General features: G+C 40.4%; 1 protein-coding gene across 1 annotated transcript; it reads right to left on the bottom strand.

The window, feature by feature from the left end:
* Positions 1-9,316: 9,316 nt before the first annotated feature.
* On the bottom strand, positions 9,317-12,911 carry LOC112190816 (cell division control protein 2 homolog). The gene is made up of 8 exons (XM_024330311.2): positions 12,686-12,911; positions 12,423-12,607; positions 12,072-12,192; positions 11,436-11,609; positions 10,767-10,930; positions 10,574-10,661; positions 10,426-10,479; positions 9,317-9,765 (listed from the first exon to the last, which is right to left on the bottom strand). The coding sequence occupies exons 1-8, from the start codon at positions 12,692-12,694 to the stop codon at positions 9,676-9,678; spliced, it is 885 nt and encodes a 294-aa protein (XP_024186079.1). The 5' UTR covers positions 12,695-12,911; the 3' UTR covers positions 9,317-9,675.
* Positions 12,912-24,017: the final 11,106 nt, after the last annotated feature.

The following is a 24,017-nucleotide window of genomic DNA, read 5'->3' as shown; positions in this document are numbered from 1 at the left end:
TACAACGCCATAGGGCTCTTTGAGGGACATCCCAATTTAGGGTGCGATGCTACAAAGGCACCAGCAACCGCCGACGCTGCCAAGCCATTGGAAGCAAGAGACTCCCCTACTAAAATATAGGAACTATCCCGCTTCTTGAACTTGAGCTCCAAAGCCTTTGGCGCCGGGGGGGGGGGGGGGGGGGGGGGGGGGCACAAGAGTGGTCGGGTCCTCTTGCAATGAAGAAGTTCTCTGGATTGCAGGATTAGCAACCTTGATCAGAACAGGTCCCTGGAGAAGCGAACCTCCGTGCGAAGGAGAAAGCGGCAAAGGGCCTCCAGACGAGCTGGCAGATGGAACATCAACGACCCCAATACAACAAGGAGGGCTCTCAACCCTCCGCTTCTTCAATTTCCGAGGAGGGGGAATCATCTGAGGTAGCTCCCTCACAATGTGGAAAGGCACCCCCTCGTCAGCGCCATCACCATTAGGTTCCTCTTCCCTTTCCTCAGAATCCTCATGTACATCATCCTCCTCAGCCACCAAAAAACCCGAGCCAGGGATGGCATTCCTGAATGTTTCCTTAGCTGCGAGGTACTCGACAAATGCGGGTTCGCAACGCTCTGACACATAGAAGTGGCCCTCCATGCGCGTAACTTGGAGGGCCAATGACTTTCCTGAAAGAGATTGATCCACGTGCGTTTTGTAGTGGCCAAACAGAGCAGAGGGGCGAACAGACGCCACATCAAGAAGGTTCCCAAGGGTCGCAAATTGGGAGGGATACCATCCTCGCCCAACCAGGTGTGTCTCAAGCCACTCCACCCGACTAGGAGGGAGGTTGAACTTAGCCTGAGAAATTTTATAGGCTGCGCAAAATGAGAACTGGAATGATTCGATAAGTAAAGAGAAATTATCATAATAAAGAGTGCTATAAGGACACATGATATGCACCGAGGTCGTCGGCGAAGGCTTTCGGGGGAAGTAAATCCAATTCAGGAGACCGTCAATCACCCAGAATCATCAGGGCCCTAGATTTCCAATTGTTGCGGCGAGCGGAAATCCCTGTGGACACCTTCATTTGGGAAGGGTGTGAAATTGAAATACCGAAAATGTTTGTTCAGCTTGGCGCAGTTGTAAAGGTAAAGAAAATCAGACAACCCTAGGGAGACTTCCTATTTCAAACCCATAATCAAAAAAGCAGACAAGACGAAGTAGGAATTCGGGTTAAGTTGAAGAGGATGCAGACCAAGCACAGCCCACATAAGTTGGAATACAGGATGGATGGGGAACCTGACATAACATAAATGCTCAGGAGACAGTATCAAGGCATCGTCAGGAATATTCCTACCTGTGTAGATATCTGCATCTGCGGGAACAACTAAAAGCTTAACCGATGATGGGATAGAATATTCCTCAGCACACTTCTCCAGAGACGAACGCGTTGGTTGCCAAGGCGTGGGCTCTCCATGGGTCTCCTGGCTCCCGTTCTGAGATACAGATAAATCGAAAAATTTGATGTGTGCCATGGGAAGCACAATGCCAAGCTATAAAGAGAGAGCTAAAAATCAGAATAAGGGCAAGCAACGATAGCAAGGCCAAAAATTTACGCAAGACAAGAAGGCAGATTTAGATTTGGGCCTATAGCAAATGTTGAGAGTGAGTTAAATACTACTAGAATGGGTGGCAATAATAAATGACAGGACCCGCCCCGGATTTCACCCTGAAATCCGAAGAGGCCCTGCGGGGCCCACCTTAGAAGAAATTCTACCAAAAATTTGACAGAACTTCCCCTAAAAATGGACAACCCAAAACCTGTAGAAAAACATTTACACTTCTAAATCATCCATCCTTATTCTCTTGGAGCCACCCTGCTCCCTATATCATAACATCTCCCAATTCACAAACAATTCTGAACTTAAGAATATTAATCTCAAGAGTTATGAGAGCAATCTATTTCTTAGGCGTACAAGAAGATAGAATACAAGATAAACGACCAATACTTTTATAATGCGGAAGCTATGACAGCTATGCCTCAACCCCAAGTACGCTCGACCTCAAGCTAAACTGGCATGCAAACTGGGCATTTAAAACCGAAGGGCCCAGGGGAAAACATTTAAAAGTCGTTAGAGTGAGTGGACGAAAAATAAGTAATTTCGAATGAATAAGTAAAACTTAATGCTTTCCCAAGTTATTCTCTAAAACCTTGCATGCAGTAACAATCTTGGAAATACTTTTAATCATCATCTTTACTGCAATCTCTTAAAATCTCATCCTCAATCCTTTTTAAAACATCATTTTCAAGAGGATTACTTGATGACTAGAAAGGACTGCTGTCTAGTCATCTCATGCCATCTGGGAGGGACTGCCACCCAGATGACGCATTGGAAGGGACTGCCAACCGGAACAGGAGGCGGTGGATAGAAGGGACTGCCAACTAACCACAGGTAGTAGACGGGACTGCCGACTAACTACCTCATATTATCTGAAAGGGACTGCTAACCAGGTAACGCATCGGAAGGGACTGCCAACCGGGCTGTAGTCTGGAAGGGACTGCCAACCAGACTATTACCTAGGAGGGACTGCCAACTAGGTAATGCATGCATGCGCTGACTGATAGCCTCCTCAATAAACTGGAAACAACCTCTTTCAATTACTTGCTTTCGGAAAGAAACTCGATATTACTCCAATAAATCATTAAAAATTCACCGAAAGCATAACTCAGGATTATCTCGCTAACTCAAATCGCAATAAAACCTCGAAAGCATAAAAACAAATATTCTGTAAATCAATAAATGCTTTCGGCAAGAAATCTCAATCTAACTCAAGGCTGATAAGGGCGGAGCTCAAAACTCAATAAATCTCGATAATTCAATAATTCTCAAATATTTTCTGAATCAGTCACTTCCTGAAAATCATTTCCCAACTCAATAACTCACAAATAATTAGCTTGAAAATCTATTGAAAGCCCTCGGGAAGGAAATCCACTAAAAATCCCGTACCTCATAGAGCATAATAAATCTCAAGAAATCAAGCTCATAAAGTCATAATACTCAATAATTCAAATAATAAATTAAACCTCAATCGGAAAATAATTATATACTGCATGCACATTTAATTTAAAATAAATGTCCACTCACAGTACTGTTTAGGCAACCATGCATATGAGTTCCTTCGTCGAGCAATAGCTCGGTACGCCGCCTTGTACACAATTATTTTCCATGAATAACTATTCAACAATTTAATACGATTCTCAAAATCAAATCCTCATAAATCATCTCGCCACTTCTTCTCTGATTCAACCCAAATTTTACATCTAATACCAATTCGTTATCTTAAAGGTTCCAAGTCAGAACCAAGAGATATCCGACGGTCGGATTCTCGTAAATCGATAATCGAAATCCTAAATTCCCAGAAATTCATAATCAATTAAAAACTTCTCCAATTCCAACCAAATTCACATATTCAACCTCTACAAAAATTATAGAATTTAACTAGCTAAAAAAAAACATAATATAAATCACTGTTCAGACACCGCACTATTCACCGTCGCACTATTCATGCGGAGACACTGTTCATGCGGCGGCCAACTCCTCCTCCAGCCACCAAATTTCATCCACAGCATCATCTCAACATTTCCAATAACTTTCTCAACTGTGACAAAGTCAGAAAATACCTTGAAGTAGCCGAACAATTAAGCACTCCGTAGTAAAGTGAAATTTTCCAATTATGCTTTCTTCCTCCATGCTTCGATCTGGGTTATGAAACTTGGCGAGCATGAAGAGAGGCTCAAGGCGCTTCTAATGGACCTAGGTTTATGACCAGAGGTGGCCGGAAATCGGCGTTGACCAATTTGCTGCAGTAAAAATGTTGGCTTCGATTTCCACATTTCCGGCCAAATCGTCGTAAACAACTCCCACATGCGTGATAAGGAGGAGGAGACGAGTCTATCGATGCTCGCAGCTCGCCATTTGGTGGCCTAGAGGTGGTGAAAGAGGAGGTTGCAGAAGAGAGAAAGAGAGAGTTGCAGAAGAGAGACTGAGAGAGCACGGGGGAAGGAGAGAGAAAAGAAAGAAAAGTTACCCGGCCACAGTAACTTTTTTAATTTATACCAATCTACTATAAACAGTAACTTTCATATTTCGCTTATAACTTTCGCAAACGAACTCCGATTTTTACGTACCACATATGCACGCGCTCGGTTTAACGTCCTCTACAACTTTCATGAAGAACATTTTCTCAAATTTTGATCCGAACAAAAAGTCAACTTTTAGGGCCCCCCAAAATGTCAAAATGGAGCCAAAAATTAAATGTAATTATCGTTTACCCATCGAAAGACTCGTAAACTGGTAACTTTAGGTTCGGGACGTTACAATAAAAGAGAAAAGGAAAAGAAAATCCAGGCAATACAGGGAAAAGGAAAAAATAATAAAAGAAAGAAAAGAAGAAGGGAGGAAGCAATCGTGCAGCAGGGGGACAGAAGGCTTACCATCGGCTCTGTCGAACTCGAGGAAGCTGCGCGAGGCGTGGCGTGATGGGTCAGCGGCGGCGACAGCAGGGTGGAGCGCCGACGACAGCAGGGTGGAGCGTCGATGACAGAAGCTACCGCGTCAGGGAGAAGCTGGAGCGTTGTAACATCCCGTATCTTCACTTACCCGTTTACTAGTCATTTGGACGGTAATTGTCGAATACTGTCAATTTTTACTTTTTATCGATATTTTAGTGACCCTAAAAGTTGACTTTTTGTTCGGGTCAAAATTTGAGGAAATGTTCTGCATGAAAGTTGTAGGGGACGTTAAACCGAGCGCGTGCATATGTGGTGCGTAAAAATTGGACTTAGTATGTGAGAGTTATGGCCAAAAATGTAGAATTTACTGTTCATGGTAATTTATATATATATGGAAATTACTGTTGGTAGATTTCCATTTTCGGAAAATCTACCTAGCCCTGGTAACTCTCTCTTCTCTTTCCCCGACCCTTCCTCCCTTCCGGCCCGATCCTTTCCTCTTCGATTTCTTCCTCCTCCGGCCGACCCAAGACGTAATCCGGCCACCCCCAAGCTCGGTTCCTTCCCCTTGTCACGTCTGTGGAGGTATTTTACGGAGACTTGGCCGGAGAAGCTCGATTTGGAGCGGGGAAAGCTACGGTAGCAGTTAGCCATTATTGCCGATTTCCGGCGATTCCGGCCACCTCTGGTCACCATATCGGCGTCGAAGGCTTGGTTTTCAACGGAGATCATTCCGCCCCTAGCCTCGAATCAAGATTTGACGTGTAGAGGCAGAATTGAAAACCTAGGGTTCTTGAATTTCTGGGTTATTTTCGCCGGTCGAATTCAACTATTTCCAGGTATAATTTGGGGATGTTGTAGTTGAGAAGATTAATCAGTGTGTTGAATTGTTGCTGTATATGAAATTTGGTAGCCGGTGGTGGAGGTTGGTACCGGCGCGTGGCACCCACGCGCCGCCACTGTTGGTGGCTCGTGAGACTGTGTTTGGCCGGAATTTGACTTCTGTTGTTGATATAATTAGTCAATTATACATCTAGTTTCGTAATAGCAGCTTTGGGATAGAATTGGAGATGGAATGAATGGGGATTTTGATGTTGTTCAATGGTGGAATTGTTAATTGAATTGCGAGGAATCCATCCACCGGATTTCCTTGATTCGGCCCTAAAGCCCATACATTAAGGGAATAATATTAGTGAAGAAGATTGGGAGGTTTTGGGCAAATAATGTTAATGTTAGGGTTGGTTTTATTTATCGTAATTTAGTTTTCCATCCAATAATTATGGGTTTACGAACGTTATATTGTACAGGACGTGAGGAGGATTCCCTCGAGGAGGGTTCGAATCGACGGCAGGCTTAGCCGTACACTGTGAGTGGACTTTTGTTTTCAAATAAATGGTGCATGCATTTATTTCTTGATTATGCTCTATTTATTTATCAATTTACTTTTTCGAGCATATGGTTATTTTCGAAAATGGATTTGGATTTATGATTATTTGAAGATTTTATGGCGTGCGGGGTCACGTCATTGGAATGCTTATTTCCCTCCTATTTATTTTATTAATGAGATTTTTAGAAAGATTTTCGAAATGGGATTTCGATGAAGTTATTGCTTATTTATTTATCGACTTTCGATTTTGGCATTGGGAATGCCTTGATGATGATTTTAGAATTGGTTTTGTTTCGGTTTACGGGGATTACGATTTATTATTATTTCTCGCCTTTTTGCTATTGATTTGGAGATACTTTTGGCGTGTGGGACACGTCGTTGGAAATTCGTTTACGAGAGATGGGGGAAGCCTTATGTATTTTGGATTTACTGGGTTTTCGGTTATGTTTCCCTGTGCCATACTGAGGGGTGATTTTATCATTGCTAGCATTGATTTCCGCCTTTGTGGCGCGGTGATGGGATCACCGTAGCCCTTCCGCCTTTGTGGCACAAGTTACTGTCTCTGTGACAGTAATTCTGTAGCCCGGTATCCTATCGCTACACCTAGTGGCGTAAGGGTATATTACGGGAGTTATGGGAGTATTTTAGCCTGGGAGGCTATCACCCGAGCCTGGGAGGCTCATTCGTATGGCTATTGCCTTCCCCTACTCACTTTACTACTTGAGCTAGCGGGGCTAGCTCGATTTTCATTTAACCAGCGGGGCTGGTCTTATTTTCCTTGAGATCAGAGTTCCAACTCTTTCTTTTAAATCGTATGTGACTAGTGGGGCTAGTCGGTTTTCATGAGTGGAACTCCTCTTGTTTTATTTTCGTTAATCATTGCATGCATCGGGATTTTTTTAAAGAAATAAATGTGGGAAAGTATAAAATCCATTTGGTTTAAAATTTTTTATTTTTGTCCACTCACACTAACGTTTTTATGTACTTTCCCCTGGGCCCTTCGGTTTCAAATGCCCAGTTTGCAGGCGAATTGGTTGAGGTCAGGCGTACACGGAGTTGAGGCATAGTCAACAGCATGGCTTCCGCATTTGTCTTTGAATTAGGTTTCCTCTTATACCTTTCTGTTAGAATTTCTCTGATTACCTATGAGATTTATGCTATCCGAGTTGAGATGTGTGTTTTGTGAATTGGAGACTGATGTTGATTTAGGGAGCAGGGTGGCTCTAGGAGCATAAGGATGAATTGATTGAGAAGTGTAAATGTTTTCTACAGGTTTGGGTAGCCCATTTTAGGGGAAGATCTGCCAAATTTTTGGTAGAATTTCTTCTAAGGTGGGCCCCGCAGGGTCACTTCGGATTTCAGGGTGAAATCCGGGGCTGGTCCTGTCAAGCGTCCAGGTCCGGTGGAACGGACGACGGGGCGCGGAGGAGAGCAGAGGGTGGAGTCTGGCGCCGAGGACGCGAAATGTCGTCAAGAGCGACGAGGCTCCGATCTGAGGCGAGCTGGAGACGCCTGCTTCCGGCGTCGCAGAGGGAAAGGGGTGGAGGAGTACAAGCCCAGGCTGAGCTACCCTTTATAGGAGAAGAACGACGCTGGGCAAGCATAAGAAGTCGGAGAAGATTGGGGCGGCAGATCAGGAAAAATCCTGCCAAAATCGGGCCTGAAAAGCGCCAGAATGGGCCGGAGACTGGTGGCAACGGAGCTGGGCTAGCAATTGGGTCAGACCCGTGTTCGGATCTAGGCAAGCTGAAGTCCGGGTCGGATCCGACCCGTGTAGTCCACACAAAAAAAAAAAAAAATCGAGCTTGGGCCCAGGGCAGGATTGGTCCAGATTTGTGATGGACCTCGGTGGTTTGGATCTCAATTGAGCTTTGAGGACATTTTCTTAAAGCTTCTCCTATATGTGGGTGACCAGAGGAAAATCTAGGGTGTCCATAGGGAGAATTCGAAGAAAAGCCATGAAGGAGAACTCTGAAAATTTTCTCTTGGGATAGATTCCCAAAGAGAAAATTTGGGGGCATTGTGGGGGTCGTCAACAAATTTGACAATGCAATCAAGGCAATTAAAGAAAGGTAATAACAGCAGTAAGTGCGACAGTTAATGTAGCCATAAATGCGACGGTTAATGCATTTAGTGTGGCAATCATGGCCGCCAATAAGTGACGATTATTATAGGAGTAAGTGTGGCCTTAATGGTGGCTTGCCATCCAAGTTATCGGTATCTTGCCGTGCAAGCTTACTTGCAGCCCAAGTTGTAAGTCACCTATTAAAGGAAAACAGAACCTCCAGGTATGGCATCGAATTCTAGTCGAGACTTCAATCCTTGACTCAGAAAATACTGACTTAGGCATTGGAGGGTCTTTTGCAGGTACCCCCTCCTCCTCTCTCACACCGACGACAAAGAAGAGATTCCGCTTCTTCGTCAAAACCAAGAAGCGGAGAGAGATTACGAAGAGGAGCTACGGAGAGAGGTTACATAGGAAGTTTACATAGGGAGATTACATAGAGAGGTGACAGAGCGGAGAGAGATTACGAAGGGAAGCTACGAAGGGAGGTTACGGAGGGAGCTCGCATAGGGAGGATACAGAGGGAGCTCGCATAGGGAGGTTACGGAGGGAACTCGCATAGGGAGAATACAGAGGGAGGAAGCCAAAAGGAGTCTGCGCTTCATCAAACATCAAGTCAACGACAAATTGAAACCTCTCAATTATCCCCGGTTCAACTTCCGCTCCAGTCCGCATTAATTGTTGGGTCAAACTCCTCTACGGAATCTTTCACCTCCAACAAAGACCTAGATGTCTACTACGAAATTGATGTGAAGTAGACAATATCAGTACCATTTTTATAACCTCCGAAATCCACTGCTTTTTAAATGTTTTATGTGAGTTACTGACCTTATTAAGGTATACGGATGTTATACCTTAATAAGGTATACAAATGTTTGTATATTAAAATATATATTTACATCCATAATCTCTTTTATTACAACTCATAAATGTCATTAAAATAAGATGAGAAGAGAATATAGCAGATGGCGGAATCCACTAATCAGCATTCTAGCACTACAATCTTTAGAAGCGTTTTAGTTTCCGCTCGCTCGGTCTCTCACCCAGTCCAAAGCTCGCAAGTGCCCTCCATTCTTTGCCAAAATGGACCACAAGATCACCGACTAATAAGAGGAGGCTTTAACTTTAGACAAACGCCTTAGAGGCTTTGCCTTGTTTGCAAGTCTTTTCGAAAGAGTCTTTATTCTTAAGAGTATGCAGAAAAGAAAAAGAGTTCGATGGTGGATCCAAACTCATTCGAAAAAAAGCTATTCTTTAGGTATTGCCTTTGCCTCCATCCGACACTCCACAATGTAGTCATCTGATATTTACCCATCTAGTATTAAATATTGAATTTCTGAGGAATGAAACAAACCAGGAAAATCAGGGTTGACATGCTGTAGGAAGACAAACGATATCAGAAGCAAACCTATCTTTTACATTGCTCAAAGAAAAATTGTTTCTCATAAAGGCATGTACTGCCAATTACAAGCAATCTAGACAATGCAAATACTGTATACCATAAACTAAGAAGAGGTAAAAGGGAGATAGAAAAAATAAAGAAATAAATAAGAACAAAAAACACAAAACAAGGGGAAATTGATGATACATGTCTGCTGATAGCCAAATCAATATAATGAGAACTGCGTGTGAGAAAGTTGAGCGACAAAAAGCATAAGAGCAACATAATTAACTTGCAAACCAAATTAACAGGATATGCTCGATGATAGTACACACACTGCCATAATGGGAAGAAATGATTCAGGGAACAAATGGAATATCTTTGAAGTATTCATGCTCAAGAGCACCCCTTGCCGTAATCCTTTTGCTCGGATCCAAGCAGAGCATTTTCTGAAAAATAAAAGCAAGTACTTAAACGCTTGAAAACCAAACTACAGTAGTTGCTTTTGCATTCATTTTCTTCATGTCTACCAGTCCCACTTAAATTTGACAAGTAGAAAGTGTATTAGCATTTAGCAATAATGCAGGGAATAGAAGTCATGAAAGGAATGGACAACAAAAGTCACCATTAAAAACTTACTTCCAGTGTCAAACAAAATAATAATAATAATAATAATAATAATAATAATAATAATAATAAAAAGAAAGAAAGCAAAAAAAAAAAAACACTTATTTCCATTTTTTTTTTCAATTTCGAATTTGATTATCATAATCTTCCCATTGAACATCAGGGTGCTTCTCTTATGACAGCTCAGGAACAAGAAAAACAAAAACAAATAGAATAGATAAATAGAGGAACCTAACATCACAGAGAAATTTCCATCAGCGCAAGAATCACTAGAGAAACATTTGTACAGAAGATAATCAACTGCTATGGCAGTATCATCTTATCTCCCAATGGGAAAAAGAAATCCAGAACTCCACATTTACCAGTACAAATAACTTTGTGGGACCGACCAGGATCTCATGCAGAACCCAAAATTAAGTCACAGTAGAGATGTACATGCTGATAATCCCCAGTGAGGAGGGAGAAATGTAGTGTGAACTTACTGAAAGAATGTCAACACCAGCTGATTCAAGATTTGGAACTAAAGTTGCCAAGTCCTGCAATGTAAAGGATGCTCATTTAACGTTTCATTAACACAGAGGTTGAAGGTTTTATAAGGCAAGTAGATGACAACACATAAAATTCATTTACCTTAGAAAGCCACTTAGGAAAGGAAGATTTAAAATCAGGCAAAGAATTCACTCCAGGCCATGTATCTTCATTTGGAGTACCCAAGATTCTTCATAAAAACAGTAACAGTGTTAGTATGAAAGGATACAATAGACATCTGGCTGCATATGTCTTCATCGAAAGAGAAGCACAATTTGGGTTAGGAGTCTTTCACCTAAATATCTTGAACAATTCATCAATCTCAGAATCGCCTGGAAATAAAGGTCGTTGGTTTAACATCTCAGCAAATATACAACCCACTGACCACACATCAACTGGAGTCGAATAATGGCCAGATCCGAGCAAAATTTCTGGGGCTCTGTACCAGAGGGTCACCACCTACACAAAACCACCATCAATTATTAACAAGTCCCTAATATGAGGACTGAAGATGTGACTGTTCATTGAACAAAATACTTTAATCTGCAAATATTTCACCAATATCTGCAAATATATCAAGGCATCATGCATCATAACACTTGCATTGTCCCAGTCATATAGTCTGCTACATAAATTAGTCCACCAACTATTAGTCATATATTCCTTAAGATGCTGCATACTAGAAAGAGTCTTGCTTTGGTCTAAGTGCATCTGACGGTCAACTTTGTACATGCCAACACAGTATGTAAGCCTTTCTTAGTAGACCCAACATCCTACATGAATTTTCTTTCATAATCTATCTCCTTAAAATTGCTATAACATTAACCAAGGTATCATGGGATGGGTGGGGTGGGGTGGGGATAAAAATCATGGTTTCTATTAAAAAAATAAAATAAAAACTAAGGAAAGTCATGATGCTATTGCAAGACCTGAATATCAGGACATACTATTGAGAGATTCAGACCTCATGAGTATATGTCCTAACAGGAATACCAAACGCTCGGGCCAGTCCAAAATCTGCAAGCTTTAGTGCATTGGTGCGACGATCTATCAGTAGATTCTGGGGCTTCAGATCTCGATGAAGAACTCTATGTGAATGACAATAAGCAATGCCTCTGAGAATCTGATAAAGGAACATCTACAGAAAGGAGATGTGAACCAAATGAAATTCCATTACAAGTATGTTGCAATAACTTATTATCAGAATCAGCTAAATATTAAAAAAAAAAAAAAAGGTCACTTCAAGTAGATACTAGTTAACTGCAGTGGAAACTAGAAGCAAAACACAATGCAATGGGCATAAACATGTGGAATTGGTTCTCCAAATTAAGACACAGAACACAATAACACAATGACATTTATATTGGAAAGTGAAATTCATTAACAATTGTAAGCATAACCATCTACTGCAATCTCTCTAACCTCATTATACATTCACGAGGCATGTAATCAAGGAATGGTATATATCTGATAGGATATGCTATTATTATCTAATCAAGTGACTACTCGAAAGATGCACCATCTATCATCTAAGGTTTCTAAAAGTAAACTCTAAAGAAAGAACACGCATACCACCAAAGAGCATAAAGTAGTCACTCACTTTTATCTGGCGAGGATCCTTTGCAAATTCAGGAGAAGAATCCATATACTTCTTCAAATCCAAGTCCAGGTACTCAAACACCAGATACAAGCGCTTCTCACTATGCACAACATCCTGTAACCTGTCAAACAAACACCCATCAAAAGTATTTGTCAGTTACATAATATACATTTCCTGATAGAACGATACGCATTAGATATGAACAATCTTGCCAGGCAACCAAAGGTGTAACGAAACACGATCAATGCCACAGAAAGAAAATTGAAAATGTTTCATTAGGATAAAGCTATTCTCCTATGCAGCAACTACATATATAAACTGATGAAATCGGAACGAAAAGCACACGAATACCTGACAATGTTGGCATGCTGCATTTCTTTCAAGAGAGAAATTTCCCTGATGGCAGTGCTTGGGACGCCCTCATCTTCCTGCTCCAACCGAATCTTCTTCAAAGCTATGGTTTCATTGGTGAGACGATCACGAGCCTTGTAAACCACGCCATAAGTTCCTTCCCCAATCTTCTCTACTTTCTCGTACTGCACCACAAACACAGCATCACACAAAATCCAAGCCCTTTATTTAAAAATGGGACTCTCCATGAACCACTGACTAACCTTGTCCATCGAGTAGGCAGGCTTCAAATTCTCCCGAAGAATCCGTCCCTAAAAGCAATCACCTGTTAATAAGAATCGAGAAAACCATGTCTGCAGAGCCCCAATTGCTTGGTAGGAAGAGACTCTTCGGCTCTGACCTCCCTACTTCAAAGTCTTGCTTTTTTCAACTCTTTTCCTTTTTTTATTTGCGCCTTTAGGATATTTATATAAAACCTTACCAAGGAGGCAAGACAATTTGGCAAACCGTGATTACCCGCTAATTTCGTAGCAGATGCTCTGGTTAATCTCGGTCATATTATGCTTTTGAGTTAGATTTATTTAATTTAAATTGTTTCAAGGGTTTTGTTTTGTAATCTTTCTTTCTTTCATAGGAAAAAAAAATTGGTGATGATTTTACCCAACAAATAGGAGTGCTTTTGGCATGGTAAATCAATTTTTGCAAACTGAAAATCAAAATGTTTAACTCAATGCTACCAAAAAAAGTTGAAATGTGTCCCACCCGGGCCCGTGTGCTTTTGTAAGGAACGGGTGTCAATCCATTAAAACAATGAAAGTAGGTAACAACATATCCACACTCACCCTGGACGGTTACATCAATCGAGCCATTTAGGCCATTTTAATGCAATCTAAATAAAATTAACCTAGAATGAAGCTCTATTAACCAAGACAATGTTAGGTATAAGACCAAAATTCGCACAACTTATTTGTTGTCACGCCCCTGATTTTACACACAAGAAAATCGATATATATAATCTCATAATTATACATGCGTGAACGTTCAGTCATCAATACCAAATACCTGGAATCTTTTTCCCTTTAAACCAAGTACATACTGATGTCCTGAACCCTCAAAGTTAATATACACTCGCTCCATGGAGTTATATATTACACAAACTTACGAATTAAACTGTCAACAACAAAATAAAACGTAAATGCTGCTCAGAGTAACTATACAACGAAAGTCCTTATCAAAGGTAAAGTCACAAAGATGGCTTCCTACCATAAAGCTGCTAGCTCGCTGCCTCAACTTCAATTATCCTAACCTGCAGGATTAACCCCTACACCGTTGGAATGGTGCACCGGGTTGCCACACAACAAACCCGGTAAGCTTTTGCAAGCCCGTATGAGTAACTCAAAACATACATGCACAACTCACGCCAAAAACGAGGAAAACCTTTCAACTCGCAAATAAAGAAAACATACCATACTTCCAAAAACAATACTCTTTTCCCAAAAGAAACAACGAAAGTCACACCGTGACAAAATCATATAAATCATTAACCTAACAATTCAAATATGATAAATCGATCCAACCTGGATAAAACAATAATTAGGTCCAACCTAGACAAAACAGCAAATAGGTCCAACCTGGACAAAGCATCAACACAATTAAATCATACATATCGTTAACCTAACAAGTAGAATATGATAAATCGATCCAACCTAGATAAAACAATAATTAAGTCCAACCTGGACAAAACAACAAATAGGTCCAACCTGAACAAAATATGTACCCAGGAGTCTTAAGTAACCTACTTAGATCCATGAGGTACGGTGGCAAACAGACTAGAGCTCTAACTGAATCGTAACCTGTCACCCGGCCAAAGTTCAACCTTACGATATAATATTGCCATGAGGATGCAACCTGCAACCCCGGATCCTTAGGCCAACCTGACCCTCAGATCAAAACGTCAAATCAAATCAAAAGGAGAAATCACAACCTGTGACTCTCAAATCCTCAGACCACCGGTCGTCAGATCAAAACGTTAAATCAAATCAAAAGGAGAAATCACAACCTGTGACTCTCAAATCCTCAGACCACCAGTCGTCAGATCAAAACGTTAAATCAAATCAAAAGGAGAAATCACAACCTGTGACTCTCAAATCCTCAAACACTTTTCAAAACAATAGAAATACCATTTCCCACCATTTGTTTTCCAAAAGCCACAACCCAAAACAATAAAAAGCATCATTTCATGCATATTGTTTCAAAAATCCACAAACCACCAAAACATATATATTTCACGTAAATATATATATATATATATATATATACGTAGCCATCCACTCAGGAATACCTACTAATACCAACTATAGTTTGCAGTTAACTAAATAACTCTCAAAACGATAAAGGTATGCCCGTTCGTGAATGAACTTCGTGAGATTACTCACCTCAGAATCCCGCTGCGTCTTCTATACAGAACCGAACTAACACTATCACTAACAACTCGTCCAATTCACCCTTAGAAGCACCTAATCACCAATGATCTCAAATCAGTAACGATTCACATTTGATTTAAGTCCGAAACCCTTGTTTTGAACTAAAATCCCCAAAGTGGCGCCAATCGAGGCAAAACCACATCCGAGACCTCCCAAAGTCTCTGGAATACGTCCACGATTAATGTGACCGAACCACAAGTCGATCGGACGCTCGAATCCTCACGAATAGAAAAATCGATCGGTATGAAACTGCAAAAATCATAACAATTCCAAACGAACTCCAAAACTTGCATATTATATATCGAAACGCTCGTATCAACAAGTAGAACATATATAATACCAAAAACAGTTCCTTAAGTGGCCGGAACACCCCCGGAACGCCGCCAGCCAAAACTCAATATTTCACAAAACTCCCAACATCAAAGTTCTTCATCTAAGCATGCTTGTGAACTCTCATAACTAGCTCGAAGTCAGAAAACAAGCATAAGGGGTCAAAAACTACCTCACAAGCCTTGAACAGTAATCCACACTAAGGTGAACAAGGTTTCACGTGAATCGATCCAAACAACCACCAAGGATCGATCGACGAGGCTTCTCTGAGCTCAACCAAGAAGACTTGAAGCCTTGCCGACGTCGAAACAAGGATTTCCGACCGGGTCCGAAATCCACAAACTGTATCGCCTTGCAGCGCCGCCGTGGAGGAGAATCGGTGCTAGAGGACACCAGACGGAGGAGACGATCCTATCTGGAAAGTTTCGTCGCCGGAGACCACAACAGTTCGCCTGAAAAGTCGGGTCGGGTCAGCCGGATATCTTCGATTCTGAAGGTAGCAGCCGAGAGAGAAGAGAGAGAAAGGAATGGTTTCCGGAAAAGGAAATAAGTGAAAATAGTAAGTTTCTCCTTCGGGAAACTTCTGTTTATACCAAAATGGAAATTCTTTCCAATGGCCGTAACTTTCTCATACGAACTCCGATTCTCGCGTTCCACATGTCCACGAACTCGTATTGACGTGCTCTACAACTTTCGTGAAGGAAGTTTTTGGAGAATCCCAACAAATAAAAAGTCAACCTTTGCAACCCCCCCTAAAGTCATACTTTCCGAATAAAAATTCATCTGAAACACTTCCGCTCCATCCACGAGCCACGAAACCGTCCAATAACCATAATTTAGATTCCGAAAAATCCTCGGAAAATAAATACGAATTTCTGTGGCATCACATTTGTAAAAACCCAGGACCGCCCTACCCAAAAGAGGCTTCCCTAGGATCAATGCTAGCAGAAACAATTGTCGTATCCTCCTCCACTGGAGTAGCTACAGCTTTCTCATCAACCATTTCCAAAACACATTTAGCCCCATTTTGTGAGATAAACTTTGTCTTCTTCATATTCTTAGTACCCGCCATAGTTGATGTAGACTCCAGCTTCCAAGGGTTAATATCCTCAGTCTTTGGCTTGTTCCAAGCTCCAAGAGGTCATCCCACCTTCCTTTTCTTTGGTGGAGACACAACCAACATCCCAGCCTGTTGAGGGAGCTCCACTGCTGGTTCAAAGTTCAAAGAAATGGGAACTGTCTCTGGCAGAGGCACCACATACTTGGAGCTTTTGCTATAGGTGACCAGGGCCATTGAGGCAGAATGCTTCGCCCTTGATACTGTCGGAGTCTCCATAGCAGCAAGTAGGCCTGGCAATTCAGCCCATGACCCGTTAACCGCCTGCTTGAAACCCATTTATTTCCGCCCGATAACATAACGTGTTAATGGATTGCCAACCTCCAGCCTTTTCATGTTTCCAATCTCCGCCTCTCTAATCTCTCTTAGGTACCTTTCTTCTGCTACCGCAAGACTTCAATTTCTTGATGGATGTGGATAGAATTTACTGGGTGATTGCCCAGTTTTTTGTATGTCCAGATTTTTTGATTTTCTGTAATTGTGAGATCGGCATTTTAATGGGTTTCTTGTATAATATGATTTTTCTTGTAAATTTTTGTTCTTTTGTATCCGTTTTTGTTTAATGCTTTGTTGGTTGCTAATGAAATGTTTGAAAGAGCTTTATTTTATTTGTTTTGGTTAATGGTGATGTACTGCTATTTGTTTAATTGAATTAGAGAAAGCTTCGATGTTAAATTGTTAGTGTGGAATGTATATGAATGTAAGGGAGAAAAGTTTGAAGCTTGATTTTATTTTTTGCAGAATACTGGTGAGAATGGACTCAGTTGCTTGACTTGTTACAGCTTCTTCATCTTCAGCTTTGGGGTGGCTCCATGGTGAGTCCTGCTTGTTCTTTTTCATATAAGGCAGACCACTATTTAGTTTCTAAATCTATTTTGTGAAGTTTGAACACTAACTAGCCAAAATGCTAATGATTTGAGTTAATATGCTGCTGATATATGACATAATTTATATGGAGTGTGAATATTTATTTTAACTTGCCTCTTTTTTTTTCTTTTGTGTAATTTAGACCAAGACCGAACCAATTTGGAATAGCTCACTAAAGATGTGTTGGAGTCGACATTGGACGGACAAAGCCACACCAACTAAAGACCTTTTTAATTTCATGTAATGATTTGCTTTGAATTTGTAATATTTTAGTTTCACGTAATATTGGATTTAACCTATTATGAGAATTTTGAGCCTAATATGTATTAACTTTTGAGCCTAATAGTTTGATTTGATTTTCTTTGAATTTGTTGATTTTCAAAGCAACAATGTCAAGAAAAACAGTTTCAATGGGTAATGGGTTGGAAAAGAGTTTAAAAAAAGAAAAAATAAATAAATAAATAAATTTAAATAATTTTTAGAAGAGTTTTAATGGATAATGGGTGTGAAAAAGAGTTTAAAATACAAAAAGAAAAAATCCTTTTTATGTTAGGGGGTCTTAACGGGTTTCAATGGACATTTTATTGTTAACGGGTTTCAATGGACATTTTATTGTTAACGGGTAGTAACAGGTTTCAATGGGTACTTAATTAGAGAAGAATTTCAAAATTATAAAAATAAAAAAAAACGTTAGCGGTCTTAACAGGTTCCAACGAGTAACCCGCGAACCCATCGGGCTCATTATAACCTATTATCTTAACGGGTTATAACGGGTTAAGCCCATTAAGACCGCCAACTCATTAAGCCTGCCCGTGGCTGCACTGTTGCCAGGCATAGTAGCAAGACGAGCAGGAAGACCCGCAACCTTAGGCGCTACCAAACCCTAAAATGATTTAACTAGACTACCAACTCCTGTGCAAAAATGCCAGGCAATGAGAACATAAAAGATGAAGTTGTTGTTACGTCACGTACCCTAATTTACCCGTTTACTGGTCATTTGGACTGTAAACAGTAATTCAATTTACTTTTAACTTTGTTTCAATACTTTTATGGGCTCCAAAAGTTGACTTTTTCCTAAGCCCAGTTTTTTAGGAAACTTCCTTCAAGAAAGTTGTAGGGGACATTAAATCGAGTCCGTAGACACACTAACACTCAAAGCGGAGTTCGTATGACGAAGTTATGGTCAAAGACGTGAAAGTTACTATTTCAGAAACTTACTATAAATAACCAATTACCTTTGGTAATTTTCATTTCCGAAAAATTTCTTTAACCTTAACTTACCCTAATTCTCTCTAGCTGACCTGGTTTTCTCGACCCGACCTGAGACGAAACCCAACTGGTTCTGCCGCTATCTGGCCACCCTAGACAGCCGGACATGTCCCATTTGGAGCGCCGCCTCATGTCAGCCATGTTTTTAGCCTCACCCTCCACGAACGATCACCCATGGCAGCAAATTGAAGCGAAAAAGGAGTGACGGTTACCTGGTCGGAACTCATGATTCTGGTCACCTCCTGTGTTGAAATTGGTTGGGTCTTGGAGTCCATGGAACGCACATTAAACCCTCCAAATTGCTTGGGACGATTCGAAACAAGGAGGGAGAATCAAGTTTCGGAAGTTTTTGGAGAAAATCAGACCCTTTTTCTTTCGAGGTAAATTCTGGCCAATCCCTTTGTTATTTCGATTTGTGGTAGTTGACGAAGTTGTTTGGGTTGTTGAGAGGAAGATTTTGATGTAAGTTTCATGACCAAAATCGGAGTCGGAGCCGACGGTGCGTGGGGGGCACGTCCTGCCACTTTAGGGCTTCTCTTTTGGTTCGTTAGGTAGAGCATAATATTACTGATTTGGTAGAAATCAGAGAAGGTTGGGTATCAATTGAGAATTTTTGAAGTTTTGAAGTTTCGGAGTTTCCAGTGTTGAGTTTTGGAAATCCGACCGTTGGATTTTCTTCGTTTTTGGCCCAGAATGTTAGATTCAATGAAATGATATTGTTGGTGAAGTGCAGTTTGATTCTGAGGAGTTTTGGAACTTTTAGGGTTCGAAGGGTCGAAGATATCGAGTTTTCGGTTGATTTATTGTGAATTTATTTTGGGCCATTCATTCGGTTATTTAAGATGTATTGTTGTGTACAGGATAGCATACTGAGCCACTGCTTAATGAGGAAATCCTTACGTGTGACCACCTAAGTCATACTGTGAGTGGACTTTGATTTTAAATGATGTATGCACTTATATTTCTGAATTAATGATTTATTTAATTATCATTTTATTTATTGAGCTTATGTTTTGGTTTTGGAATGTGAATTGAAATGATGTTTTTCAATGAATTGTTTTTCCGATGTGATTTTTATTCGTTAATTTTGAGATTTTAGATGGAATTATATTTATCTATTATTTATCGACTTTCGGTTTTGTCATCGGGAATGCTTTAGCGATGATTTCAGATTTTGATATTGTTTATGATATATGATTTATAATTTAATCTTGCATGTGAATTTCTGTAATGAATTGTATTCTTATCAAGAATATTTTGATGTGTGGGACACGTCGTCGAATTTAATTGATTTATCATGAGAATTCCCGAGTACGGTTGGGAACCGTACTCATGCTTATATTTGCGAGATTTTGGGGAAATGATTTTCTTCACCATACTTGGGTCGTTATATTTTATTGCTAGCTAACTTAGTACTCCTCCTCACTTACTTTATGTTTGTGCGTCGCAGTCGAGCCTAGAGCATTGGAGACTCTCTTCATCGTAAGGTGATAAATTCTTCCTCATACTTCTGTGTTTATACTTAACTAGCGGGTCTGGTATGTTTTTACAAGAGTTCAGATTTAAAGAAAAATGCTTTATAAATGTTGCATGCAATGCATTGAGATTTAATAAGTTTAAATATGTGGGAAAGTATGAAAGCTTACCTCATTTAAATTATCTTGTTTATTCATTTTTGTCCCCACTCATACTAACGTGTTTTCCAATACTTTCCCTTGGGCCCTTCAGTTTCAAATGCTTAGTTTGTAGACTAGATTAGTTGAGGTCGGGCATACCTGGAGTCAAGGCATAGTCAACAGCACAGCTTCTGCATATTCATCTTATTTATATTCCCTTGTTCACCTTATGAATTAGAATTGCTCTGATAACCAACATATTGTGCAAATTGTGTATTGAGGGTAGTTACAGATCTTTATTTGTGTTGTGGAGTTTGTTGTGGAATGGGGAGCAGGTAGGCTCCAAGAGTTATGGTAGGTTGTGCTAACTTGAGAAGTGTGAATTTAATCTTCCACATGTTTTGAGTAGTCTATTTTTAGGAGTGGTTCTGTTGAATTTTCAGTAGATTTATTTCTAAAGTGAGCCCCGCAGATCCACTTTGGATTTCAGGATAAAATCCAGGGTGAGTCTTGTTAGCTATAGCCAAGAAAGGGTTCAAACAACCTTGAAGCCTTGTGCATTCCAACAACCCCGCCACCCCTAGAGTTATTAGGATTAGGGTTTGTCAAACCCTAAGCCCTTGCAACGACATGGATGCCTGACATGTCCGAAGGACCGCCGCATCCTAGCCTTTAGCGCTCCAGAAACCCGCAAAAGCACACTGTCCTCTTATGTTTGAACCCCAGGGTTGCCACTGCACTAGACCCAAATTCGACTACCATGGGCGGGAGCGCCTGCTTCATGGGATCAAAGATGGAGTGAGTTATGCAAACTGAGCGTATGAGCCTCTACGAATACTTGCTTGTCCAATTGGATAACCTTACTAGACAAGGAACTAAATCAGGCCCGCTGCAGCATTACTAAACCCATCATACTTGGCCAACACAAACATCGACCTGTCATAATCCCACAACCCTCCATAAAAGATTTGCCGCCTAACCTTCTCCTTCAAGAATTTTAACACAAAAGTGATCTCCTTGACTCCTGATCAACAATCGATTTTTCAAACCTGAAGTGAAAAAAAGGCTAGATCTTGAAAAGGGGGTACTACGAGCCCTCTGCCCCATGCATCTAACCAGCTCGCGTGGTTCACCTGTTCCAACTTCCACTTATTAGACTCTTAGAGTGATTCAGTCGATATAAAGATGCGCTTCAAGTACGGGGTCTACTGTCCGAGACCAATGTGATTGTGCCCATGAATGCCTTTAGATCGAGTTTCTTTTTCTGGAAAAGCAGCCTCCCTACCATGTAGGAACTCCAGAAGATACCAGCTGTGCCGGCAGCCCCAAAGAAGACCCTTATATTGTTAAAGTGGGAAGCATAGCAGCTGTAAGACCCCAGAAATTCGTTATTAATTTCTAATGGTTTTCAGGAATTAATAAAGTGTTCGTTTGAGCTATTTTGTGGTTCGAGGGTGGAGCGGAAAGTATTTCGAACAATTATTTGCTCGGAATGCTTCGTTTCAAGAGTTGACTTTTGTACGTTTGGATTCTATGAAAACCTCCTTCACAAAAGTCGTAGAGCGCGTCGATACGAGTTCGTGCATATGCAGAACTTGAAAATCGGAGTTCCTATGAAGAAGTTATCACATTCGGAAAAACTTTCCTTTGTTGTATAAAGGACTAAAAAATTTTAAAATTGCAAAAAAATGCCAGATTTCTATTTTGGGAAACTTGGTTTCTCTCTCTCTCTCTCTCTCTCTCTCTCTCTCCCCGAGCCCATGTCGGCCTCAGCCTCCTCCCTTCGCCGGCTTCGTTCTTCCTTCTCCGGCCACCATAGGACCCAATTCAAAGTGGGTTTTGCTCGCCTTGCTCTCTTCTAGAGGTCTGTGGTAACCATCGAGCGTGGGATGAGCTGTGGTGGGCGCTGCAAGGCCGAGAAGAAGCCTCAACTGGGATGAAATCGCCTTTTTGGTTCTCCCTCCTCTGGCCACCATTGCTGGAGTTTCTTGAGGGGTTTTGTTCCCCAGAGGCTAGCGAAGTATTCTCCTAAGGTAGCTTGCAACGATTTCACTTGTGGAGAACAAATCGAAGCTTTGAAGATCTAGGGTTTCAATCGGCCCCGAGTTGTTCGGTAAAATTTGATCAATTGGCTTATAATTTGACTTTGATGTAGTTGGAAAAGTTGTAATTCGAGTTGAGATGAAAAAATTTTTGTTAGGAAGTTTGGCCAAATTCTGACTTTGGGCCGGCGGCGGCGCCGCCACTGTGGTGGTGTTTTCCAGTGGCTTCCGTCCACCTCAGGGATACTTTATGTCCCTCATTGTGATCTACTCGTCGATACGAGCATTTTGATATATAGATTGTAATTTTTGGAAATCGTATGAGCAAGTTATGAATTTTATTGTTTTAGGGTTTTCGGTTCGATTGGTTTTCGATCCGTGGAGATTCAGCCGTCCGATGGACTTGTAATTTTGGTATATTGATTGGATAAGTATTCCAGAGACCTCGGGTGGTCTCGGATGAAGTTTCGCCTCAATTGGCATTATTTTCGAGTTTTAGGGCAAATGGGAGTTCGAAATATAATTGTTTTCGATTCTCGTACTAAGTTAAGATCATATTGTACTTAGGTGATTGACGGAGCAAATTCGATACATTATCTGTTGTAAGAGAAGACGCATCAGGATTTAGAGGTGAGTAAATCTCACGTGGTTTATTTACGAACCGAGTTATTTAATTATCAGAATTGATTGATAATTGTAAATTATTTTCGAAAATAAAGATATGTTTGAAATAATATGAACTCGATCGACTACGGTTCATAGGGCTATGACTTACAGGTAAAAAAATGAATTTAAGTATAAAATGAATTTCTCAGATTTTGGTGCATGTGAACTATAGTTGGTATTAGTACGTAGGCATCCTTGAATGGATGACTATGTATATATATATATATTTATGTGATATAAATATATATCTTGCTGGAATTGGGCGTGTTGTTCACTTTTGTTGTGTAATATGATGTAGAGAAAAATAAATGGAATTTGAAAGAAAAGAGGTTTTTGTCGGTTTGACCGTTGATTTTGATGATGGTTTAAGATGAAAACATATTATTTTGGAATTGGTTTCACTACTGTTTTGAGGCTGTTGGAGATGAGGAATCAATGTTATGTGATAACTTGTGTGATGATTTTGTGTAATGATGTGGGTTGTTGTGAGTGATTGATGTTGTGGTGATTGGCGTTATTAATGGATGTTTTTAGTATTGTTTCTATTTATTTCTATTATTGAATTGTTGTTTTCTGGGTAATCTCCTGAACTAAATTATATGCAGGGATTACTGTTTTCTGAATTGATTGGTTTTAATGTAATTCTCTGAACTAAACTCTATGCAGGGATTACTATGATTTTTATTGAATGTTTTAATGTAATTCCCTGAACTAAACTCTATGCATGGATTACTATAATTTTTAGTGATTGTTTTAATGTCATCTCCTGAACTAAGTTTCTACACAGGGATCACTGGTTTTACTTAATTCTTATTGTGAGTACAGTTGTGCTTTGGGATCTGTAGTGAGTGTGAAATGAGTTGTGATGCCTTAAATTTGGCAATTGCTTTCTGTTGTGAGGCAAAATTTTGCGGTTGTGCCGTGGAGGCAAAAGAGTGATGATCTGATAGATTGTGGGGATGTAAAATGTTTAAAATATTGTTGGTGTTAATTGTATAATTGACGTCGTGGAAAATTAGATAAAATGAATCGAGAGACAAAGCATATGGGTTTTAGTTTGAGTTAATTTATGTGAGCATAATATTGTATGATATGGACTTAATGTTTTTATTGTGATAATTACATATTGATTTTGCTAGGCTGAGATGGTTTAAGCATATGTTATATGTTATTTAGGTTTACTCATATGAGCTTACAAAAGCTTA

Source organism: Rosa chinensis, chromosome 1, assembly GCF_002994745.2.
Source record: "Rosa chinensis cultivar Old Blush chromosome 1, RchiOBHm-V2, whole genome shotgun sequence".
Taxonomy (NCBI): domain Eukaryota; kingdom Viridiplantae; phylum Streptophyta; class Magnoliopsida; order Rosales; family Rosaceae; genus Rosa; species Rosa chinensis.
This window is presented reverse-complemented; position numbering and strand designations above follow the sequence as displayed.

Bases quoted from the DNA above. Each gene is read 5' to 3' on its own strand.
- LOC112190816 (XM_024330311.2), bottom strand. The intron at 12,193-12,422 runs GTATTCGTGTGC...TTTGTTTGACAG, and splicing joins CAGCATGCCAACATTGTCAG to GTTACAGGATGTTGTGCATA. The intron at 10,480-10,573 runs GTAAATGAATTT...TTTACATTGCAG, and splicing joins TTCCTAAGTGGCTTTCTAAG to GACTTGGCAACTTTAGTTCC.